The sequence below is a fragment of the Paralichthys olivaceus genome, chromosome 16, assembly GCF_024713975.1.
Source record: "Paralichthys olivaceus isolate ysfri-2021 chromosome 16, ASM2471397v2, whole genome shotgun sequence".
NCBI lineage: Eukaryota > Metazoa > Chordata > Actinopteri > Pleuronectiformes > Paralichthyidae > Paralichthys > Paralichthys olivaceus.
The window spans coordinates 8,519,590-8,539,252 of record NC_091108.1 but is presented as its reverse complement, the minus strand read 5'-3'; the positions used below and the strand labels follow the sequence as shown (position 1 = coordinate 8,539,252).

Sequence of the window (19,663 nt, the reverse complement as noted above, 5' to 3'; positions counted from 1 at the left end):
CTGTTACATACATTTTCCTAACTTACGTGTACATTTTCACCAACGTATGTACATACATTTCAAGCAAATGTCATAATTTACTTGTTTAAAGTTGTAATTGCACTGCATGTATTTCTATCATGTTAATCATTATTAGAATTAGAATTATTATTAGTAGTAGTAGTAGATAGAGGAGGAATACAGTTAAGTAGTGAATGTGCCTATCAGTGCTCCGCTATTATATGTTATACATATCTTATTTCTTTATCACTTTATGTTCTATTGGGTCACTTGATCCACAGTACTGCATCATGTTCCTCAGGCCATATTTCACTGCAAACATGATGACATGTCACAGTAGGAACAGGACAGATGTTGCTGATAACATTAACAATGGCTCTGCAGTTCAAGTGTCCCCAGTAAGACATGGCAGCGTGACAGGGAGTCAGCATGCACAATACCAGCAACCTGAACCTGAAGCAGCTCAATAGGGATCAGCCATCATCCATTTACAGCTGTACAACTGCGCTTTTTTTCTACTGAATGTCATGTTTTTGTATCATCATTATCCTGTCAAAAACACTTCATGAATAAGAAACACAATCATTTCCTCAGCTTTGTTACACTGTGTTTTGTGGCTGATTTAAAACTAAGGAAAAAGAAGGAGAATTTTCTCAACAAGTAAAGCATGTAAGATTTAGCTGAAGGGTATCTATTGGCAAAAACTGAATATTAAATAATCCTAGTGATCACTAGTGTGTGATCATCTGAACTGTACTGTATGTTGTTTTCTTCCTTGCCCTGTATGTTTAGATATTTTATATTTACATCGGGAGTGGGCCCTCTGTACGGAGGTCGCCATGTTTTTTTACAGTGAAACTAAACATCTATTGAGTTTCTATGACAAATGAAGGCTGCCACAGGTTCACTTTCATGTTTGGAATCGGAGGGTGAGGTGAAAGATTTTCAGCTGCAATATACAACTTCACCACTAGGTGTCATTAAATTCTACACACTGAACCTTTAAATAATCATCCATGAGAAATATTGATCATTTTTTTCTGTATTGCATCAACGTTTACAACACGTGTAAAGCAAAGTATATATAGAATAGAAATATATAAAACACAGATAGGTATAGTCATATATACATATGCATGAAAAAAATAAAATAAAATCAAGCAAAATAGAATAATATCAAATAGATACAAAATAAAATAAAGATATAAAAACAAGGGTACATGTGTGATAGTGGTTTTTTTTTTTTTGCATCCAACATTTTGCAGCCGGACCACAACACTGACGCAAGTGAAGAGGTCCCGCATTACGTCATGGTGCAGGCCACACGGTGGAGGTGAACGCAGCCTGTGTGCAGATCAGTCTGTCTGCGCGCTGCCAGGAAATTTCCACAACACGAGCTCTGCGTGGATCGAGCGGCGGCGGAGCGTCCGCTTCTTGCAGCGATGCAGCAGCGAAACACACCAAAGAAGAAGAAGCCCTGATCGCTCCGCAGTGCGTGGACACGACCCGCTGACGAGATTCCCCCCCCCCCACCGGAGAGAAACAAACACAGGGATGTTGCATGACATGCCTCGGAATTAATTGTGGTGAGTCTTGTTGCCGCAGCTGCCGGAGAATCTGGCAGGGAGACACGGCAGCGACCTTAACCTACTTTGTCACTGTGGGTGAAAATGAGTTTCAAGTTTCAGGATATGCGAGGATTTAAAACGCGGTGAATGGAGGCGCAGTTTGCGGGCAGATGTTTGTGTGTGTGACAGTGGGAGCTTTGTCTCTCGTCCTTACAGGTGTTTCTCTACAGCGTGACAGGTGACGCCTGAGCCGAACATTGTACCACAAGGTGCCTGTTGCCTGTCTGGCTTCCCCTGTTGTATTTGGCCAGTGCTAATCTGGTGGTATTTACATTTTCAAAACATCTTATTGTATTTTGTGCAACTTGACACTACTATTCTCAGGATCTCTTTCAAAGCTTATCACTGCTGAGTAACACACCACTCATTTGCACAGATATGCTGTATTTTGTAGCGTTTCTAACATTTTCACAGATTGCTTCTCTGTTTTGGTTTGTCCCACAAACTCAATGGCACCTGCAACCACAAATTAGCAGCTGCACACAGGGGTCTCAAAGTTTTGGCCTTTTTGCAGCCGAAACCATGGTGATCACCACAGAGCACAGGGCCCTCCAGCAGACATCCCTGTCTGGTACGAGATAGTTTCACGACCTATACAGCATCTACTACAGCAACGGCAGCTGGTTTACCCTAATAAGTCAGTGATGTTTTTATTATTATTCGTCCTGTCGGGGAATGGGATTCAGAGGCCACAGCAGTTTACGGTCTTATGATGTAAAAATAACTCTGGCCCAATCAGTGGCAACAGCTGCGATGTACTGTACCGAGCCGGCCAAACACAGATTGCTCTGTAACTCAAGTAAGTGCTTGTGTTTGGATATGTAGCATGACAGTCTGGTCCAAGTACACCAGGGAGAACATACATTAGCAGCACTGTCCTCTGTGTTTTACTGAGCCGCTACAGAAATAGATTCATAATATAAATAACTTACTAATAAGGAATATCTTTGCTGCTGGCCGGAAACCTGGTTGAATATTTTGGCCCAACAGAAGACCAAAGCTCGAGTGAGTCATGCCTGTGAGAGTCTTGGTTTGGTGTTGGCATTGTTTAGCCCCACCAGTTTCTCTGCAGTGTCAATGGTAAATTATGATTTGCTCTTTTAAGGGCAGTTATTTTATTCAATGTTGCCAGTTGTGACAGTGCCACAGAGAGAGAGTAATGTTTGCTGGGCACATGCCAGGAATGAGGTTTGGGGTCTGCAACTAGAGAGTCAGTAAAGCTGTACAAGAATGTAGAGCCTTCTCATTCGTAGTTAAAGATAGAGGCAGCACAGGCTGTATCCTCGCTGACAGTTTCTAATTTCAGATATCTTCGCTCGGGCCCGTCCATTTGGACTTTTGTTGTTAGGAAGTAGTTTTGCACGATTGTTTCTAGAAGGTGAACTAACTCAGCTCAGATAAGGAAGGAGTGCAACCATGGTGCTTTATGAAAGGTATGTTGATCATTTTGTTCCCTGCGCCATTGCCACAACTCCTATTGGCTCTGCTGGTTTAATATCTGCAACAGATTGTATCAATCTCAGTTATTTCCAAGACTCAGACCGCAGAAGGTCACGGAGCTGGCACTCGGGAGGTGTTTGCTTATGATGTGGAGAAGGATATCATTGTTAATCTTTAAAATATCATGCAGTTGTCCATTCATTCACTCTGTAAGTGATGAATGGGCTCGCATAGCCATTACTTTTATGATGATACTAGACTACAATGGACAGTGGCCTGACATTGCTGTGTATACCTCTGATACTGCTTTTTACTGATGTAAGTGCATTCATCATTGCCTTAAATGACGAATCACCACTTCATTATTTGCTTTATTACTAAATTGTCATTTGCTACATCACATTTCATTATAAACATGCACTAGTTTCATTCTCATATGTGGACGTTCTGTCTTGTAGGATAAATTAATCCTGTGTTGTGAGGTGATCTCCTGAAATGCTGGACTTGATCCTGAAAATCCAGGTTAACCTAATAACCTATAATCTTTTCCCTCTTAAAGTGGATTTCAAAGATTCATAAGGCTCCATAACTGACTGCTTGTACTGACACAAATCAGAGGGTTGATAGCAAAAGAAAATATTGCACTGTTGTGTCCAGGCTAATTCTGATTTCTGCGCCACAGGTCTCTGCAGCATAATATTTAGGTCCTACAAGTTACTGTCAGTGATTTGAAATTGCATCCCTGAATGATTGTCTTGCAGAAAAAGTGTTTTCAAGCCTTATGTGCCACTGGGCTCCCAACTATCAACCCAGCGAGCGTTATCTCATAGAAGATACTTACTAGCGCACAAAACTCTCCTCTGCAAACTTAACTTGTCTGCAGTGGGAGGTGTGTGTGTGTGTGTTGTGGGGGGGAACTAGCGCTATGTTTTTACGAACAGAGTGGCTGGGATCTTTGCTGCCATGGCAACAAACCACATGACTAGGTGTATTAGATTGCCTCAGACATTGTGCAGCGAGGCATGGTGCAGCATTCTCTCTGCTGCTTTGCCCCTTTGAAAGTCTTGTCCTTTGGTTATTTAAGTCCTCCCCATGGCCGAATTAACCAGTTATGTGGTCCCACATGGCCCCACATTGGGCCATGAGGGACCCCCCCCCCCCCATTGTTGTGCATATCAGTCATTCAGGTAATTTTACCTCCTACCTCACACAGTCCAATCATCAGCAAACATGACTTGACACACCGAGGCCTGTTAGATTTGGATTCCTCCAAATGTTGATACTTGAAGTTGTAGTCTGAGCTTTTTTACTTTCTTCATACAAGGATGCTTGAACGTCCCTCTGTCTACAGGTTTTCCAAAAGAAGTGGTGGGTTTAACTGCTTTAATATAAGCTGTTGTTAGCATGTTAGCATGTCCATCTAGAACAGTTGCTAACTTCATTCATTTGTTGGGTTGGTAGTTTAAATATAAGAAGGAAGCAGTATTCATCACTAGCATATCCAATGTGTCGCATTTCTGCAGTAGCAAGTGGGAGGTTATTCGTTTGACCCACTCAGTGCTAACTTTAACTGATTAAACATTCTGATGAAATGAAAAGCTACTCTGCCCACCATTGTCTGAAATTAAAAACCCTCATTAAAAAAGAAAAAGCACAATGAATTTCATCTGGTAAATCTGCCACAGTTATCCTGTTAACATACAGTATATGTACCTGCTCAGAGATCAGTCACTTACGCAGTGGGAATTTTAATATTTGGGCCCCTTGAAGGTCTGGGGCCCCGGGCACTTTGCTAATCCGGCCTTTGTGGTTACTTGCTACTATCACCTTATTATGTTAACAGGGATAAAATATCCTTTCAATTGAAATGGCACAATTGAAGTGTGAGTTGAATTGTGTCAAATTTTTATTTGTGTGTCATGACAATTGACAATACATCAAGTGTTACATGTACAAAACAAATGATTTTAGTATGAATTTATACAGAATGAAGCAGGAATTAAAACGAGGTGTACATTGTGTGATTGAGCAATGCCTTCACTTGTATCTTTCTCTGTAAATAACAGGGTTACACACGCTCTGACATTCCTTTCTCTCTTCCCGACCAGAATGATTGAAGACAGCGGGCAGAGAGGTGACAACATGGCAGATAGAAGGCAACTGTTTGTTGAGATGAGTAAGTGCTCTGAGCCACTACAGCTCAGTGTGATCTATCCCCGGCTGTTTTACGCACTGAACATAAAAATGGCAAATTCCTCTCTGTAACTTTCGTGTAAAGCAAAGACGAGCGTCTCCACCTGAGTCAAGCAGATGGATCTTTAACACCGACAGACCGGCCTCCAGTGTGACCTCACGCTCTCCCACTATTTACACAATGTGAAATCCTGTTATGTCTTGTTCTATGTTTTCAAATGCAGCTCAAGTATTGCTATTAGGATTTTTACTCATATTGTTCTTTTCAAAAAAGCAGAGTTAATTTTCTTTGCTGCTTTTTTAGCATGTAATCATATGTAAACACAGGTGTTAGTAACATTAATGAAGACTCAGTTCTATTTATACACAGAGCTTTAATAAATGAGAATATATTAACATCTGTGTTTATGTACTATTTTATGTCCAAAACAAGTCTAAAGGTCATTTTATACTTTATTCATTTTGTAAGAATATTTTTTTTTTATCCCAAATTGCCAAGTTATACAATGATTTTTTTCAAATCTGCTCCAGTTCTACACAGTCAAATCAATTCTAAGCAGTAAGTTTCATATTGACTCAAATTTTTGGATAATTGTTTTTTGGTAAAAATGAAGTATAAAGTTAACACCAGAAACACTTAATTTTCTGGATGTGCTGTTGATGGACACATCACAAAGCAAAGGAAATGGAGGAGCTGCTCACAGCGGGAAAATAAAAACACTGGTCATAAAAACACCTTTGAGGAAACAGAAAAAAATCTTTTGAACAGATGTTTTTGCAGTGTTTGTGAAGTCAAATTGACAGTGACACTCCAAAGCTTTGGAACACATTGCAACATTTCCCTTCAGAATATAAAGAACTGAATAAAAAACAGTTAGTATGCCAGTCAAAACAAACAGGAAAAGCAGTTTTTTAATTAGCTGCCTGCTCATTCAAACCTAATCAACAGCCAATCAAAGACACAGGCTTAGCGATGAAAAATTACATTATGAAATTAAAGTGTTGGGGGTAAAATAGCATCATAAGAAAATGTCCTTCTCCCCCAAAGCGTCCGTGGGTAAAAATGTAAGTTATTATTATTATTATTATAAGAAAAGAGAACTACAATTAACTGTTATTATGATATAGAAACTTTTTCATTTTATTTCACATTGTCATATTTACTATATGTATTAAACACTCCAGGCCTCCATGCAGTCCCTCTACAAAGTTAATATTTAGCTTGTCGGATAGGTTCACCATTTGTAATGAATATTTCTTCCTCAGGGGCCCACGACTTGGATTCCATCCGATTATCAACATACAGAACAGCTTGCAAACTCAGATTTGTGCAGAAGAAGTGTAACCGTGAGTATGAAGCATGTCTAACTGCACGACTCATTTTTTTCCCCATGAACGTGTTGATTTACTGTTTCTCTGTTTGCTCTCCAGTGCACCTGGTTGATATCTGGAATGTGATCGAGGCTTTCCGAGAGAACGGGCTCAACACCATGGACCTCACCGCTGAGCTCTCTGTGGCTCGCCTAGAGATGGTACTGTCCACCATTTTTTACCAGCTGAACAAACGCATGCCCACCACGCACCAGATCAACGTGGAGCAGTCCATCAGCCTGCTGCTCAACTTCCTCCTGGCAGCCTACGACCCGTGAGTAACCCGTCACATGATGGTCGACGGCTGGTTGTGTACTTTCACATCTGAGGATTTGACGTGAGCTAATGGGGTGTGCAGTGGGATTCTCATGTGCCTGTCAGAGAAGATACAGACTATTTACCTTAAAATTTTAAATATTGTCACAACATACTAGTGAATAGTGGATTCTTTTGTGAGGGGTAAACATGTTGTAAGACGATTATCACTGTAATTTCAAGTTTTTTTAAAGGTTGTGCCAAAAACATTTTTTTTTTTTAAAGACTTTGACCATAATGTAAAATGTTTTTCCTCTTTTTTAATAGGGAGGGCCACGGCAAAGTACCTGTCTTTGTTGTGAAGATGGCCGTAGCAACTGTCTGTGGTGGGAAAATTCTGGATAAATTAAGATGTAAGCTACACAACAAAACCTTATTTTGCTTTTAATTGTGAAAAATTTCAGTTAAAGTCAACACTTTTACCTGCAATAAATCAGCCTATTGTCTCTGTAAAGTTCATACTCTTCTTGGTCTAAGTAATGTATTGCATTGTAATTTATAATACAAACCTCTTGCAGCTGTATTTTCTGCATCTCTTTCTGCAGAGAAGAGGTTGCTGGGTTATCAGGGGAGAAGTCATTATTTGTTTTCCGAAGGATTGGGTTTATTACATAATCTACTAAATCTGTGGGTGCACTAACAATAGTTTATGAAAGAAAAGTAGGAGGGCTGTGTTGTTGGTGTATTATAACGTCTGTTTTGAATAACTGCTTTACTTTGATTTGTTTTCACAAATAAGTGGGATAATTGCTTTGTGTAATGTTATAATTAGCCGACTGTGGGGGCAATTAGTTTGATTCATTCGTGTAATGTCTCCCCGCACTGTTCCCAGATATTTTTTCACTGATATCGGATTCCGCTGGAATAATGGTGTATGCACAGTTTGACCAATTCCTGAGGGAAGTTCTCAAATTACCCATGGCGGTTTTTGAGGGACCTTCGTTTGGTTACACAGAACAAGCTGCAAGAACCTGCTTTGCACAGCAGGTGAGGACCTTTTAACCACAGAGTGCAATGTTTTAGTGGATGTGTGATTGTTTTAGCATTGACGTTGTGGGTGAAACTCACGTCAACAGAAAAAGGTCTCCCTCAACACATTCCTCGATACGTTGATGTCAGACCCGCCCCCTCAGTGTCTGGTCTGGTTGCCACTCATGCATCGGCTGGCCAACGTGGAGAACGGTAAGACAGCACACAAAATATTTATAAACCGGGAGGGAAAGCTAGTACGGCTGGGAGGATGTAAAGTTCAGCCTTGCATTATAATCTTGAGTCATCACATGCACACAACACACACCCAGTGAAAACACCCCACAGGGACCTTACATCCTGTGCGTGAGTGTGATGCACTCATCATCACAGACCAACTCCATGTGAGCAGATGAAACACCGTGACATCTTTACACATCTTCAGTTTGACGCTGCTTGTGTTGATTTTTTTGTTCAGTCAACGTTGTATCATCAGAACAGGCTCAATATCCCTGCACATCTGTCCTTAAATTAATGGAAATTAATCCTGTACTCACTCACTGCAACGTGCAAAAAATCTGGGTTGCCGTCACATCTGTTTATGTGCATGTGCGTGTTCATGGGTGCGTTTGTGTGTCTGACCCCTCCTCTCCTCCCTGCAGTCTTTCACCCGGTCGAGTGCTCCTACTGCCATACTGAGAGTATGATGGGCTTCCGCTACCGCTGCCAGCAATGTCATAATTACCAGCTCTGTCAGGACTGCTTCTGGAGGGGGCATGCCAGCGGTTCCCATAGCAACCAGCACCAAATGAAGGAGTATACGTCATGGGTAAGGAGGAGGAGGGGAGGGGGTGTGTCTGCACTGGACCAGTCATTGTGGCTATTTTCGCTCCGCTTCACCGCAGCTTGAGCGACGGCAAATGCTGCGACGCAGGTGACAGTGCTGCTGCCATGACGTCGCCGCGTTTTCTAAGAAGACATTAGCGTCTGCACGTCCTCAGAAATCTGTGCCTCACTCCCGTGTTTCTCCCCCAGAAATCGCCTGCTAAGAAGTTATCCCGCGCACTCAGTAAGTCACTGAGCTGTGCATCCAGCAGAGAGCCTCTTCACGCCATGTTCCTCGAAATGCCAGAGAAACCTCTCAACCTAGCTCACATTGTGTAAGTTCACCTCCTCTCTTTTAATTCTCCGTAACACAGAAAGAGAGGAATCTGTAATCAGAGAGGTGTGTTATTTTCAGGGCCCCTGATTTCTGTTTCACATTTTGAAATGCTTGATTTCAACCCCCAGCTGAGATTGATCCTGTAGCTCCCTCTGAGTGTCAAGTATTGGTTCCACTGATCAATGAGCCTTAATTATAGCCTTGGGAATGATTGTAATCTGCAATGCTGCTGCTACCTTTTCATTGACTTGACCGATGTTTTCTATTTCCTTATAAATAATAAAACCAAAGTCTACACAGACTTTATAGCTCACTGTCTGTTAAAGGCTAAAATAGGCATTAGAACATAAAGTCCCTTATGCTTCTCAGAACTAGAGTGTTTGCTTTGTCTATATTTATTCTGTAAAATGTAAAGGAGACATATCATGTTCAGGTTCATAGTTTTAATCTAGGTTATCACTTGATAAGGTTTATGTGCTTTAATTTTCAGAAAATGCAGGTCACATGACATCACAATGATGCAGACGTATCAGCTGTAGTACCGACAAGGTGTTTCTGGAGAAACAGTGTTTCTGTGTTCTCTTCGCTCCATTTACTGCAGACTTTGGGCTTTTTAAATTTGCTGACCTACAAAAAAACATAATAATTCATATGTTTCAATTAGATAGTTTTCAATAGATGCACAATATCTGTGATGAGATTACCAGTCTGGTTTTTAGTTTCTTTGTTTTTCTATTTTTATGACTGCAAGTTTTTTACATTTAGTAAAGTCTTTGAGCTGATTGTAATAAATTACATTCATTTCCTTCCTTGTTTTTTACTTTCCTTGAAATAGAGACACGTGGTGAGTTCGTTTTGATTATTTGATGCACCACAAAATGTATTTTGTACATTTTGCTCAAATTACATCCTTTGTGCTCATTGTGCTAATCACAGTGCCATCCCTCCTCATGTTCCCACAGTGTCCATCATTGGTTTCCATCCAAGCACTCGCTGTGTTTGTTGATCCGCCCGTCCGTTCCTCAGTTCATTGCACGTTTTCATTGTTGACTAATTATATCCCACTTTGTTGCCGCGTTCTGTTACATGTACAGAGAGTTATCTCATGAAATATTCATTCGGAGATCACTAGTAATTCCCCAAAAGACCAAAGCTTTTCCTTTCAGCATTTTAATAATTTTATTTGAATATAAGTTATAATTTATTATTTATCCTCTCTAGGCCACCAAGACCAGTGAACATCACCAACGACCACTCGCTCTCCCACTCCATGCCGACATCAGGGAACCCTTACTCCACCAAAAAGTGAGTGCAACAGCAGGAACAATGGATGTCCTGGATTTTTACAACAGCTCTTTTCAGTTTCCCGTGTTCCCTGAAGGCCACATGTCCTGTAGACTCTGTGACCCACACTGTCTTTATTTTATCGTAGCGTGTGTGTAAGAGAGAGAGAGAGAGAATGTGTGTGTGTGTGCTTTTATTTTGTGGTTTCCTGGCGCTGAATGTAAATGGCTTGCCTTCCAGCAAGAATAATGATGTTGAGCAAAGAAAGCCCTTGACTGTTGCTGCTCCGCATCTGTTTAAAGGGAGAGGGTAAGTGACACAGGTGTGCACACGAGAATGCTTTTGTAGCTCAAATGCATGCATGAACTAATATAGATAATAATCATAGGGCATAAACTAGAGTGCTTATCATTCTAAGGAAACTATTAGCGAGCCAGTTTTCTTGGAGAGGGGCTTATATTGTTGTACTCAAGGGGCTGTTTCAAAGACGCTAGATGAAGCATGCATCATAAAGCTGGCCATTAGTTTAGCGTCTCTATTCTCTATCTTTTCAATCACACAGAAATGGGGAAGTCTAACTGCCAGTTTTTGAAGTTACAGCACTTGAAATTTATATATTCCCAAACTCATGAGAATAGATTTTACCTGTTCAGATGAAACAGGATTAAGCCTTTTTTCAGTTGCAGTTTGTGTTGTATTTTGGAAGATTAAAAGAAATCTTTGAGCTGCCCTGCACCTGCATTTGATGAAGAAAGCAGAACACTACTGCCTTTCATAACGTATATAAAAACATACGAATGATGTGACGAGTGAGCTGTTCCGCAGGTTGTTCCTGATGTGCATGTCAGAGTCTCGTACACTGCGGCTCCTGTTTGCAAAGCCTGCAAAGAGCTGATATAATACAGGGGCCTTCAGGTGATGTGCCCTTTGCTAGTCCACTGGTTAGTGTTTGCACACTAACTGAAGAAAGTCTGATAACATTCCGTAAGATGCAAATAAAGTTCATCAAAGGGCCTGAAACAGTAGATTAAACTGATTTAATACTGTGGAGGACTTGTGATGCTGAGATTTGAAAAAGGTTTTGGCAAAATCAAAACAGAGTGACGCCAAGATTCCCTGACTTTTAGCCTCTAATGTAGGTCAAGCTCATAGACTGTATACAAAGATGGATGACACGACTGCTCTTCATGACTAACATCCGAGGCTGAGAATGGTCAAGCATGTGTATTGTACTACTGCCTACAATGAGTTTGTTATTTCGGACAAAACCTCTTTCTCTTGTCTGACCAATCGGACAGATTGACGTCCTTATTCGTATCTTTTTATGTCTAATTCTGACTAATTCTTTTCTCCTCCATGGAGTCCACCTTGGAGTAAATTGACTATCATCTGATGACGAATTAGCCTCTGGGGGCTACAGCCAATATTTTGGGGCCTCTGTTGTAGACAGCAGATATCTGGGTTGAGACTCCATCTTCCATTTGCTGTAGACCATTTACAGTCCAACGAGTCCTCGTGTTTCTCCACCAGAAACACAAACTGCGATATATCGGACGACACAACATTTTGGCTATTCTCCATGAACTGCTTTCTGCATATAGCCAATACATTTCAAACAATGTGTTCTGCCTGTTTTAAATGTGATCAAACTATAAATCCAAAAGGAAACCAGAAGGCTTCCGGCCCATATTCACATGTAGAATCTGTCTATAGAGATGACTGTGCTGGTTAGCATGGCTGCTACAGTACAGCTGTGTGTGATACAGGTGGAGCAGGTGGAAAGCCTCTTTATTGATCCACCAATAAAACTGTGTGCATGCCTGATAAATCTTTGGGGCAGTTTGACTTAAATATAATAGTTTTAATAACAGAGCACTGAGTGGTTGATGCTCGTAGAACGTAAACAGTGCATGCAGCTTGTAGAGTTCATGGGCATGTCCTTAATCGTGCTCCGGGCCTTCATTGGCTGGGTCTCTCCCGAACATAATATGGCCTTGTTTCTCTCTAGTCACCCATGAAAGGCTGCTTTTCCAGCCACTCTCCTCCTCCTCCTCTTCCTCCTCTCTTTTGTTGTCCTCTCTCTCAGCTTTCCCTCGTCCCTCTGTTGTCACCTGTGTAACGTTCTGTTTTATGTTATGTGGAACCCTGCCACTGTTCCAGGTTGAACTACAACCTCGATGTTGCCGATAGACTTGCTGACGAACATGCTCTGATTGGCCTCTATGTGAATCTGCTCCAAAACAACCCCAATACATGGTTAGTTGGTGCGTGCTGCTGTGTTTGCCAAACACCAGTGGAAACTATGTGCTCTGCTGAACTGCCACCTCACCACTCCTTCCCCCTGATCTAACTTCACTCTGGATGTTACAGGCTGCATGTTGTCAGAATAGTAACCGCGACCTTTGACACTTCTGTCAACACATTATTGCCATTTAGATTTTTTTTTTTTGTCCAAAATGGTATCAAGAGGAAAATGTAGATATGATTTGATTCCATTTTTAATATTTTGAAAAAATACTTAGCAGGTATATATGAGGGGCAGATTTGTTTGTTAATTGGCACCTTTTAAACACTTTTAGCTGCAATTTTCTTCCTTATGAACTCATTTCTGAAACATGTTTGGTTCGTTTGATCTGTAAACGCTGCATATTAATGAGAGTATTGTATCCCCCCCCCCCCCCTGAGGCATCAATGCTTATTTCCTCAGCAACATGAACATTTTGTCAGCTGTGTGTGTGCGTGGGTGTGTGTGTGCGTGAGTGTGTGCATGTGTCAGTGATGATTAAATGCCATCTATCATTTTCGTCTACGTGTGTTATAGTTATAGTTTAAGCTCTTTAACCACCCCCAACATCACCATCAGCACACACACACATTTTACACAGATACACATATCCTCCTATGTGAGTACATTGTGTGTGTGTGTGTGTGTGTGTGTGTGTGTGTGTGTGTGTGTGTGTGTGTGTGTGTGTGTGTCTGTGTGTGTGTGTGTGTGTGTGTGAGAGAGAGAGTCTTCCTGTCGTTTCAATACAAAGCGAGTGATTACTCCACCTCCACTTTCATATAACAGATCATCTTCTTTCCTGCTCTTGTGGTTTTACATAAGAAGCTCAGCATGATTACTGAGGCCTCGGCTGCCACAGAACTTCAGAGGCTTTGTCTGATTAATCAGACTCTTCAACAAAATAAACTTTCTTGGATTTTTGCCTCTATTTTTTTAAAATTTCTTGCATATTTTATGTCGCTGTGTGTTATTAACTGTGTCATGTTGTGACTCCCATCTCTATTTTCCTCTTGATCAGTTTGCTCGAGAGCAGTAACCATCAAGATGAAGAGCACAGCCTCATCGCCCGCTATGCTGCTAGACTGGCTGCTGATGCTGCGGTGAGATATATATATATATATATAAGACATTTATTGCACACATCACCTCTTGGCATCTTTTATCACTGTTCAGAGCCAAAAATCTGTCCTTGATGAGAAAAGGGTTTAACGTATGCTGCTACTCCACCTCTGGGGGTTTCTGTCTGTTTTATTGCTGAGATGAAGAAGGGGATTTACAGGTGGTGATCTTTTCTAAGCAGACGTGTGTATCTTCCGATCGGGTCTTGATGGATGTCTGGTGACTTAACCGTTTTTCCGTTCCCCCCTGTGAGACGTGAGATAAGGTAGCGGGGGTGACATCATCCAGAGGTAACTGCCAGGTCACGTGACATCTCCTGCTTGGTTTCACCGACAGGCTCAACAGCAGCGGATCCCCACAGACCTCCCCTGCTCTCTGGATGCCAACAAACAGCAGAGGCAGCTCATAGCTGAGCTCGAGAGCAAAAACAGGTGAGGGATGACTGCTGCTGTGATACTGTTCTTCTCTCTGTCTCTTCACAAAGATAAATACTGACCTGAAAACACCTCCACTACTGAATAAAAAAATATATATTTATCCTCGTTAATATTAATATTTTCAAGAAGATTACAAACAGTATATATTTAAAATTTAAATCAATAAATAGGGGACAAGCAAGACAAGGTCATTTATTGTATAAAACATTTGCACTTGGCAGCAAATTCATATAGTGTAAAAGAAGTACAAATGATAAGTCGAAGAAAAACAATTACAGGTAAGATGACTAAACATTGAATTTAATAGGGAATTTAACAATTAAAATTTGATTAATACAAAAACCAAAGTGGAGGCAATTTGCTATAAGCAAAATATAGGATGGAAGATGTGTCCCCACACAAATCCACCAGATTTAAAGATTGTTAGATTTAGATAGTGTGTATGTTGGTTGGTAGGTTGTTCTTAACATTTGCAGCATTGTAGCAGAATGCTGCCTCCTCAAGTTTTGTGTTGACCGAGGGCTAATAATTAGATTTTGTATTTGCATATGTTTGTGCCCGTCAACAGAGAAATCCTGCAGGAAATCCAGCGGCTGCGGGTCCAGCACGAGGAGGCCTCCCAGCCGCCTCCCGACAAGGGTCAGCAGAACCCCACTCTGCTGGCGGAGCTCCGTCTTCTCAGGTAACTGCTGACTCCATCCATCCCGCTGCAGTGTGTGGTCACAGGCTCTGAATCTACCTTCTGTAATTACCTGTCGTTTTACAAAGCAAACCACAGATGCTCATGATGTCTTCTTCCTTGTTTTTCCATTGACGCGACATTATGGTGTCTTCACACTGTACAACTTGTTCCCTCTGTCAGGCAACGCAAAGATGAGCTCGAACAAAGAATGTCGACTCTGCAGGAGAGTCGCAGGGAACTCATGGTGCAGCTGGAGCAGCTAATGATGCTTCTCAAGGTACCTGAGACGTGTCTCTCATCTCTCTCACTGCACAGTCGTCACATACAGATGAATTCGCCTTCATGATTACTGACGGAGGACATACACTCTATTTCCTGTTGGGAACAATACAGTTTTGTTGTATTTTCTTTTTTACATGTACGTCTTAGCCAGAATCAATTATGCTGAAGATTATATTAACATGATTATATAAAACTACAGGGACATGTACTGTATGTCTTCTTTCTGATATTGATGCAGGTGGTAAGCAATATGGCCTGATGATGGATTTACCTTGTTTTACATTTCCTTCCAGCTGTGGCTGATGTAAAGCAAACACTGCACTTTATAGATAAGGACACGTCAGAAATTACCCAAAATGTCCTTTGGAGGGCGCCGTTAACATTCAAGCTCTGTTATCTTTTCTTTTCTTACCTCAAAAACCTAAAGGTACAATATATTCACATATTTAATTAAAGAGTCTTATCTATAGATGAGGAAAAAGCATTTCATTTCTTTATTTCATATTATCATTGTTGTTATTATTATTTTATATAGGCCAGATATAGTAATAATATAAAGTCAAATCAATATTTAGTGGCAAAGTGGTACCAGACTCTAATCCTGTATATTAATCATAGGTATAAGTAAAGAATTAAATAAGTTATTGATTGTTATGAACTTGTCCTCTCACATCAATGTCAGTTAATACAATTGAAATATGGCATTGATTAAATATGCTAATGTAATTAATATGTTAATGTGTCTCAAAGTGCCAGACAAGAGTCCAGACTATTTAAAAACATGATACAGGGTTTGGAATTATCCTCCATCTCACCCTACAAGACAGCACTTCATCTTCTCTATAAGAAAGATAAGATATCTTTTTATTAACCCAAAAAGATCAATGTTAATCCATTAAACTCGAGTGAGGAAGCCACAGTCTCATCATGTACCCACTGGATTTTTCCCCCCAGAAATACTTGTGGTTTTATGAGCCTTAAAATATTGTTTTTTTCAGCTGGAGGAGGAGCGGAGACAAGCCGTAAGTTCGAAAAACCTAAGGCTTCAAGAGACTGAAACTTGGAAGCATGTTTGAAACAAATACTTGTCAGCTGAACATTTTATCAACAAACCGTTGGCTTCGCTTGTTAAAAACTAACAACCTTTTCCACACAATTTAGAAATTCATTGTTTTTACCAGACAAGATAAAAGCTTGTGCTTTGGTTTGTGGGCATGGTTGGAATATTTCAGGGAGGAAATCTGTTTTAATAGCATGTTAAATATTTGAATAATGTCGTGTTGAAAGCAAAAACAGTTAAGCCACTCAAACACTGTACATTTCTAACATGTGTGTAGTGTGTGTTGCTATTGTGGTTGATTTTTCAGGACAAATTAGCTTTAACAGCTATTAGACTGAATTATTTAAGCATTTTTTGGTGATTAAATTATTTTCTTGGTAAAATAGCATGATTTTCTGTGCAAACAGCACTAATTTTGTCTGTATGTGTTGCAGACTCAGGGTCCCGGCTCGCCACGCTCTTCCCCCAGCCACACCATCAGCCGGCCAATCCCCACACCCATCCACTCGGACTCTGCCAGCACGACCCCGACTCACACACCTCAGGACTCACTCATGGGAGTGGGAGGGGATGTTCAGGAGGCCTTCGCTCAGGGTGACCGACTCAAACACGTGCATTTATTAAGTCTGGTTGGAATTGGAAGTAATCATATTCAAAACTTCTCTTTTTGTCTTTTGCTTTGAAGGTCCAAGGAGGAATTTAAGAAACGACCTGCTCATTGCTGCTGACTCCATCACCAACACAATGTCGTCATTGGTCAAGGAACTCAATTCAGGTAAAAATGAATCCGAAATAACTCATGTTTGTCCTCCTGATTTATTACATAACAGCTGATTTCATATCTCTTTTTTCCACAGAGGGCGGAAGTGAGACTGAGAGCACTGTGGATTCAGACTTTGGCCGTGGTGACCTGTCGGCCGCAACCTCTTCAGATCCCTTCATCACCTTTAAACAAAGGTTCATCAACTTTCAGTGCACAAGAAATGATTTGCAAGAATGCTGATATGAATATGAGAAAAAAAAAAAAGAAATAGATTAAGGTTTTTGAATGAACCTGCCATCACAGACATTTGTTGAGGAACTGCTTTGTTCAACTTACTGCTTATTTTCTCTGTACAAACAACCCTGTGGTTTAGCTTTGTTCCATACAGATGTGTGTGGAAAGGCCATCTACCTTTCAAAGCACCACTGAATCAGATGTATTGGTTGTTATAGGAGATCACTTTAAAAACGATAGTAAATTCCTTTTAAACCACTGTTTTAAACTCGTGTTTTAACCTGCCTGTTGTGTTGCAGGAGGGCCAGCGCTGCAGAGGAGGAGGGCTTTGAGAACGATCTGGAGCAGCAGCTGGAGGACGAGCTCAGCTTCGAGGAGCTGATGAAGCACAGGCAGGAACCAGACAAACCGTGCATGGTGAGACTCGAAACAAATCAGAGCAGATTTAATTTAAAGATGATTCAATTTCTCCTTTTCTGTTATAACTCTAACCTGCTTTATGTGCTGTGGTGGTGTTCATACAGGTGACTCTGCAGCAGTGACTGTGTTAATCCATGTCACTGGTAAGTTTCTGACACTCACTCTCATCAATATTGATTAATCAGACAATTTTCAATTATGTGAAGTCTGTAAAAGGCAAGAAAATAGTTTTTAAAAATGCATGCTAGAATTTCCCACTTAAAATATCTTCAAATAACCATCCCTCTAATGGCCAAAACTCAGTTTTCTAATATGGACGACAAAGAAAAGCAATGTTCTTTACTTCACTTTACCATGTAGGCTATAATGTTTTATTCTTTACAGGTGAGCAATATGAAAAGCAACAATAGTAGAAGACACTGGACACTGGGCCGACGGTACCGAGCACTGAAGAAGTGAAGATGAATTTTAAGTTGAAAAAGAAAAAAATTGCTAAGTCCAACCACAGACTACATTTATGTGAAGATATATATTTTTAACCAACCACATATTTAAAGTAATACTGTGAGCTGATGTAAAGAGATTAATTACTAAGCTGTCTATGATACCACAGGTGCCATAAAAAAACTCATGATTTGTTTCTTCTTCATTTTTATCCTTTTTTTATGAGTTGTGTCGCTCGTATACAGTGTTCATACACGGTGGCAAAGTGGCGAATTCTCATGTGTCTGAGTTTTAAATGAAACGAACCAGGATTTAACGTTCGTTCGCCATCTGCTTTATGTTTGAAACTTGAGATTACGTTGGAGTTGAAGTTATTGTCGATACAATTTGCAATCTTTTTTGAGATTTTATCACTATTCCATAGATTTCTTAATGTTGCTGTCAAGTGGCTTTTGTATTTTTTTCGTTTGTGTTTTGAAGCAGGCCCACTGCTATTGATCAGAAAGGTTTGTTTTATTTGACACATCGGTGATAATAATGCACACTGCCTGCACACAGCTGGTTGGATGATCTCACAGAGGAGTTCATTCAAACTGACGGTGCAGCATGTAGCTAGCAACACGACCCGTTCAGCAGCGATGCGACATGTGTCCACTGGGAAAAAATGAGGTTAAACTCATTTAATCTGACGCTTGGAAAGGTTTTTGGCTGAGAGAGATTTGAACTGAAAATATGTACAATGTCTACATATAAAAGGCTAATTACACCTGGTTTTAGATGGATTGAACGTGTGCTAAAAGACAGTAACACAAACGCTTCCAAATAACTCAAATTCAAAGGTTTACACTGGTAAGGGCATTGAACAAACTGTGTTTACTATCAACGGTTAATGAATAAGGTTCGATCATAGATCATTCGCCATTGCTTCCTTTGATAGCGTCAGTGCTCTCACGCAGACCTGTGCATGACTTGCACAGCAACATACACACTCTTGATGTATTTTCTGAGTGTGCGTGAAAACTTTACTCAGTCACTTTGGAGGGGGAAAAAGTGGCGAGCCAATCTAAAATCATAAATGTGTGAAATATATCTAGTTTGATTTTTGAGCAAGTTCATAGCAGTGATTTTGCATGGTGGTGATGCATAATAAAGTGTTGACACAATATCACAATTTTTGCCTATGAACTCCGTTTTCTCTTTCTTTTTCCATTCCAGAACGGCACACTTCAATTGGCTTGGTTTGGCAGTGCACATTTATTATCTGTCATAAATGCACTGTTGGCTGCCCTCAACCTATTGTCTATAATTCATCACACAGAGCCCCCATCTGAGGTAACATAAAAGCAGCCATCCAGCTCGGAATCTCACTTTCATGTGGGTATTAGGAAGGAGAATTTCACTCTCAGGCTCAGGCAGTATTATCAGCATATGAATGAACTGAAAAGAGGTTTAATAATAATTATCATCAGTACTTTTTAAAAACATCAACACATGTCGATCAATATTAACATTCAGAGACTGTATTTATAACATTGACCCACAACCTCCATCACCAAAGCTTTTACATAATGATCAC

General features: G+C 40.5%; 1 protein-coding gene across 11 annotated transcripts; it reads left to right on the top strand.

Moving 5' to 3' along the window:
- The first annotated feature begins 1,375 nt into the window (after positions 1-1,375).
- On the top strand, positions 1,376-19,258 carry dtna (dystrobrevin, alpha). 11 transcript variants are annotated; one of them, XM_069511774.1, is made up of 23 exons: positions 1,376-1,586; positions 5,177-5,244; positions 6,528-6,608; positions 6,693-6,906; positions 7,215-7,300; positions 7,780-7,934; positions 8,024-8,129; positions 8,579-8,745; positions 8,952-9,076; positions 10,300-10,383; positions 10,603-10,671; positions 12,523-12,618; positions 13,665-13,746; positions 14,102-14,196; positions 14,771-14,884; positions 15,065-15,161; positions 16,165-16,188; positions 16,661-16,820; positions 16,912-17,001; positions 17,084-17,183; positions 17,523-17,640; positions 17,748-17,786; positions 18,028-19,258. In XM_069511774.1, exons 2-22 carry the CDS (start codon positions 5,178-5,180, stop codon positions 17,763-17,765), a joined length of 2,148 nt encoding a protein of 715 aa, XP_069367875.1. In that variant the 5' UTR covers positions 1,376-1,586; position 5,177; the 3' UTR covers positions 17,766-17,786; positions 18,028-19,258. The 11 variants fall into 11 exon arrangements, with proteins under 11 accessions (XP_069367875.1, XP_069367884.1, XP_069367876.1 ...); XM_069511775.1 differs by lacking the exon at positions 1,376-1,586 and adding an exon at positions 2,494-2,633; XM_069511773.1 differs by lacking the exon at positions 1,376-1,586 and adding an exon at positions 2,915-3,061.
- Positions 19,259-19,663: the final 405 nt, after the last annotated feature.

Coding starts and splice junctions, on each gene's coding strand:
- dtna (XM_069511773.1), top strand. Junction 13,747..14,101: donor GACTGGCTGCTGATGCTGCG/GTGAGATATATA, acceptor TTTCACCGACAG/GCTCAACAGCAGCGGATCCC. Junction 16,821..16,911: donor TCAGGAGGCCTTCGCTCAGG/GTGACCGACTCA, acceptor TTTGCTTTGAAG/GTCCAAGGAGGAATTTAAGA.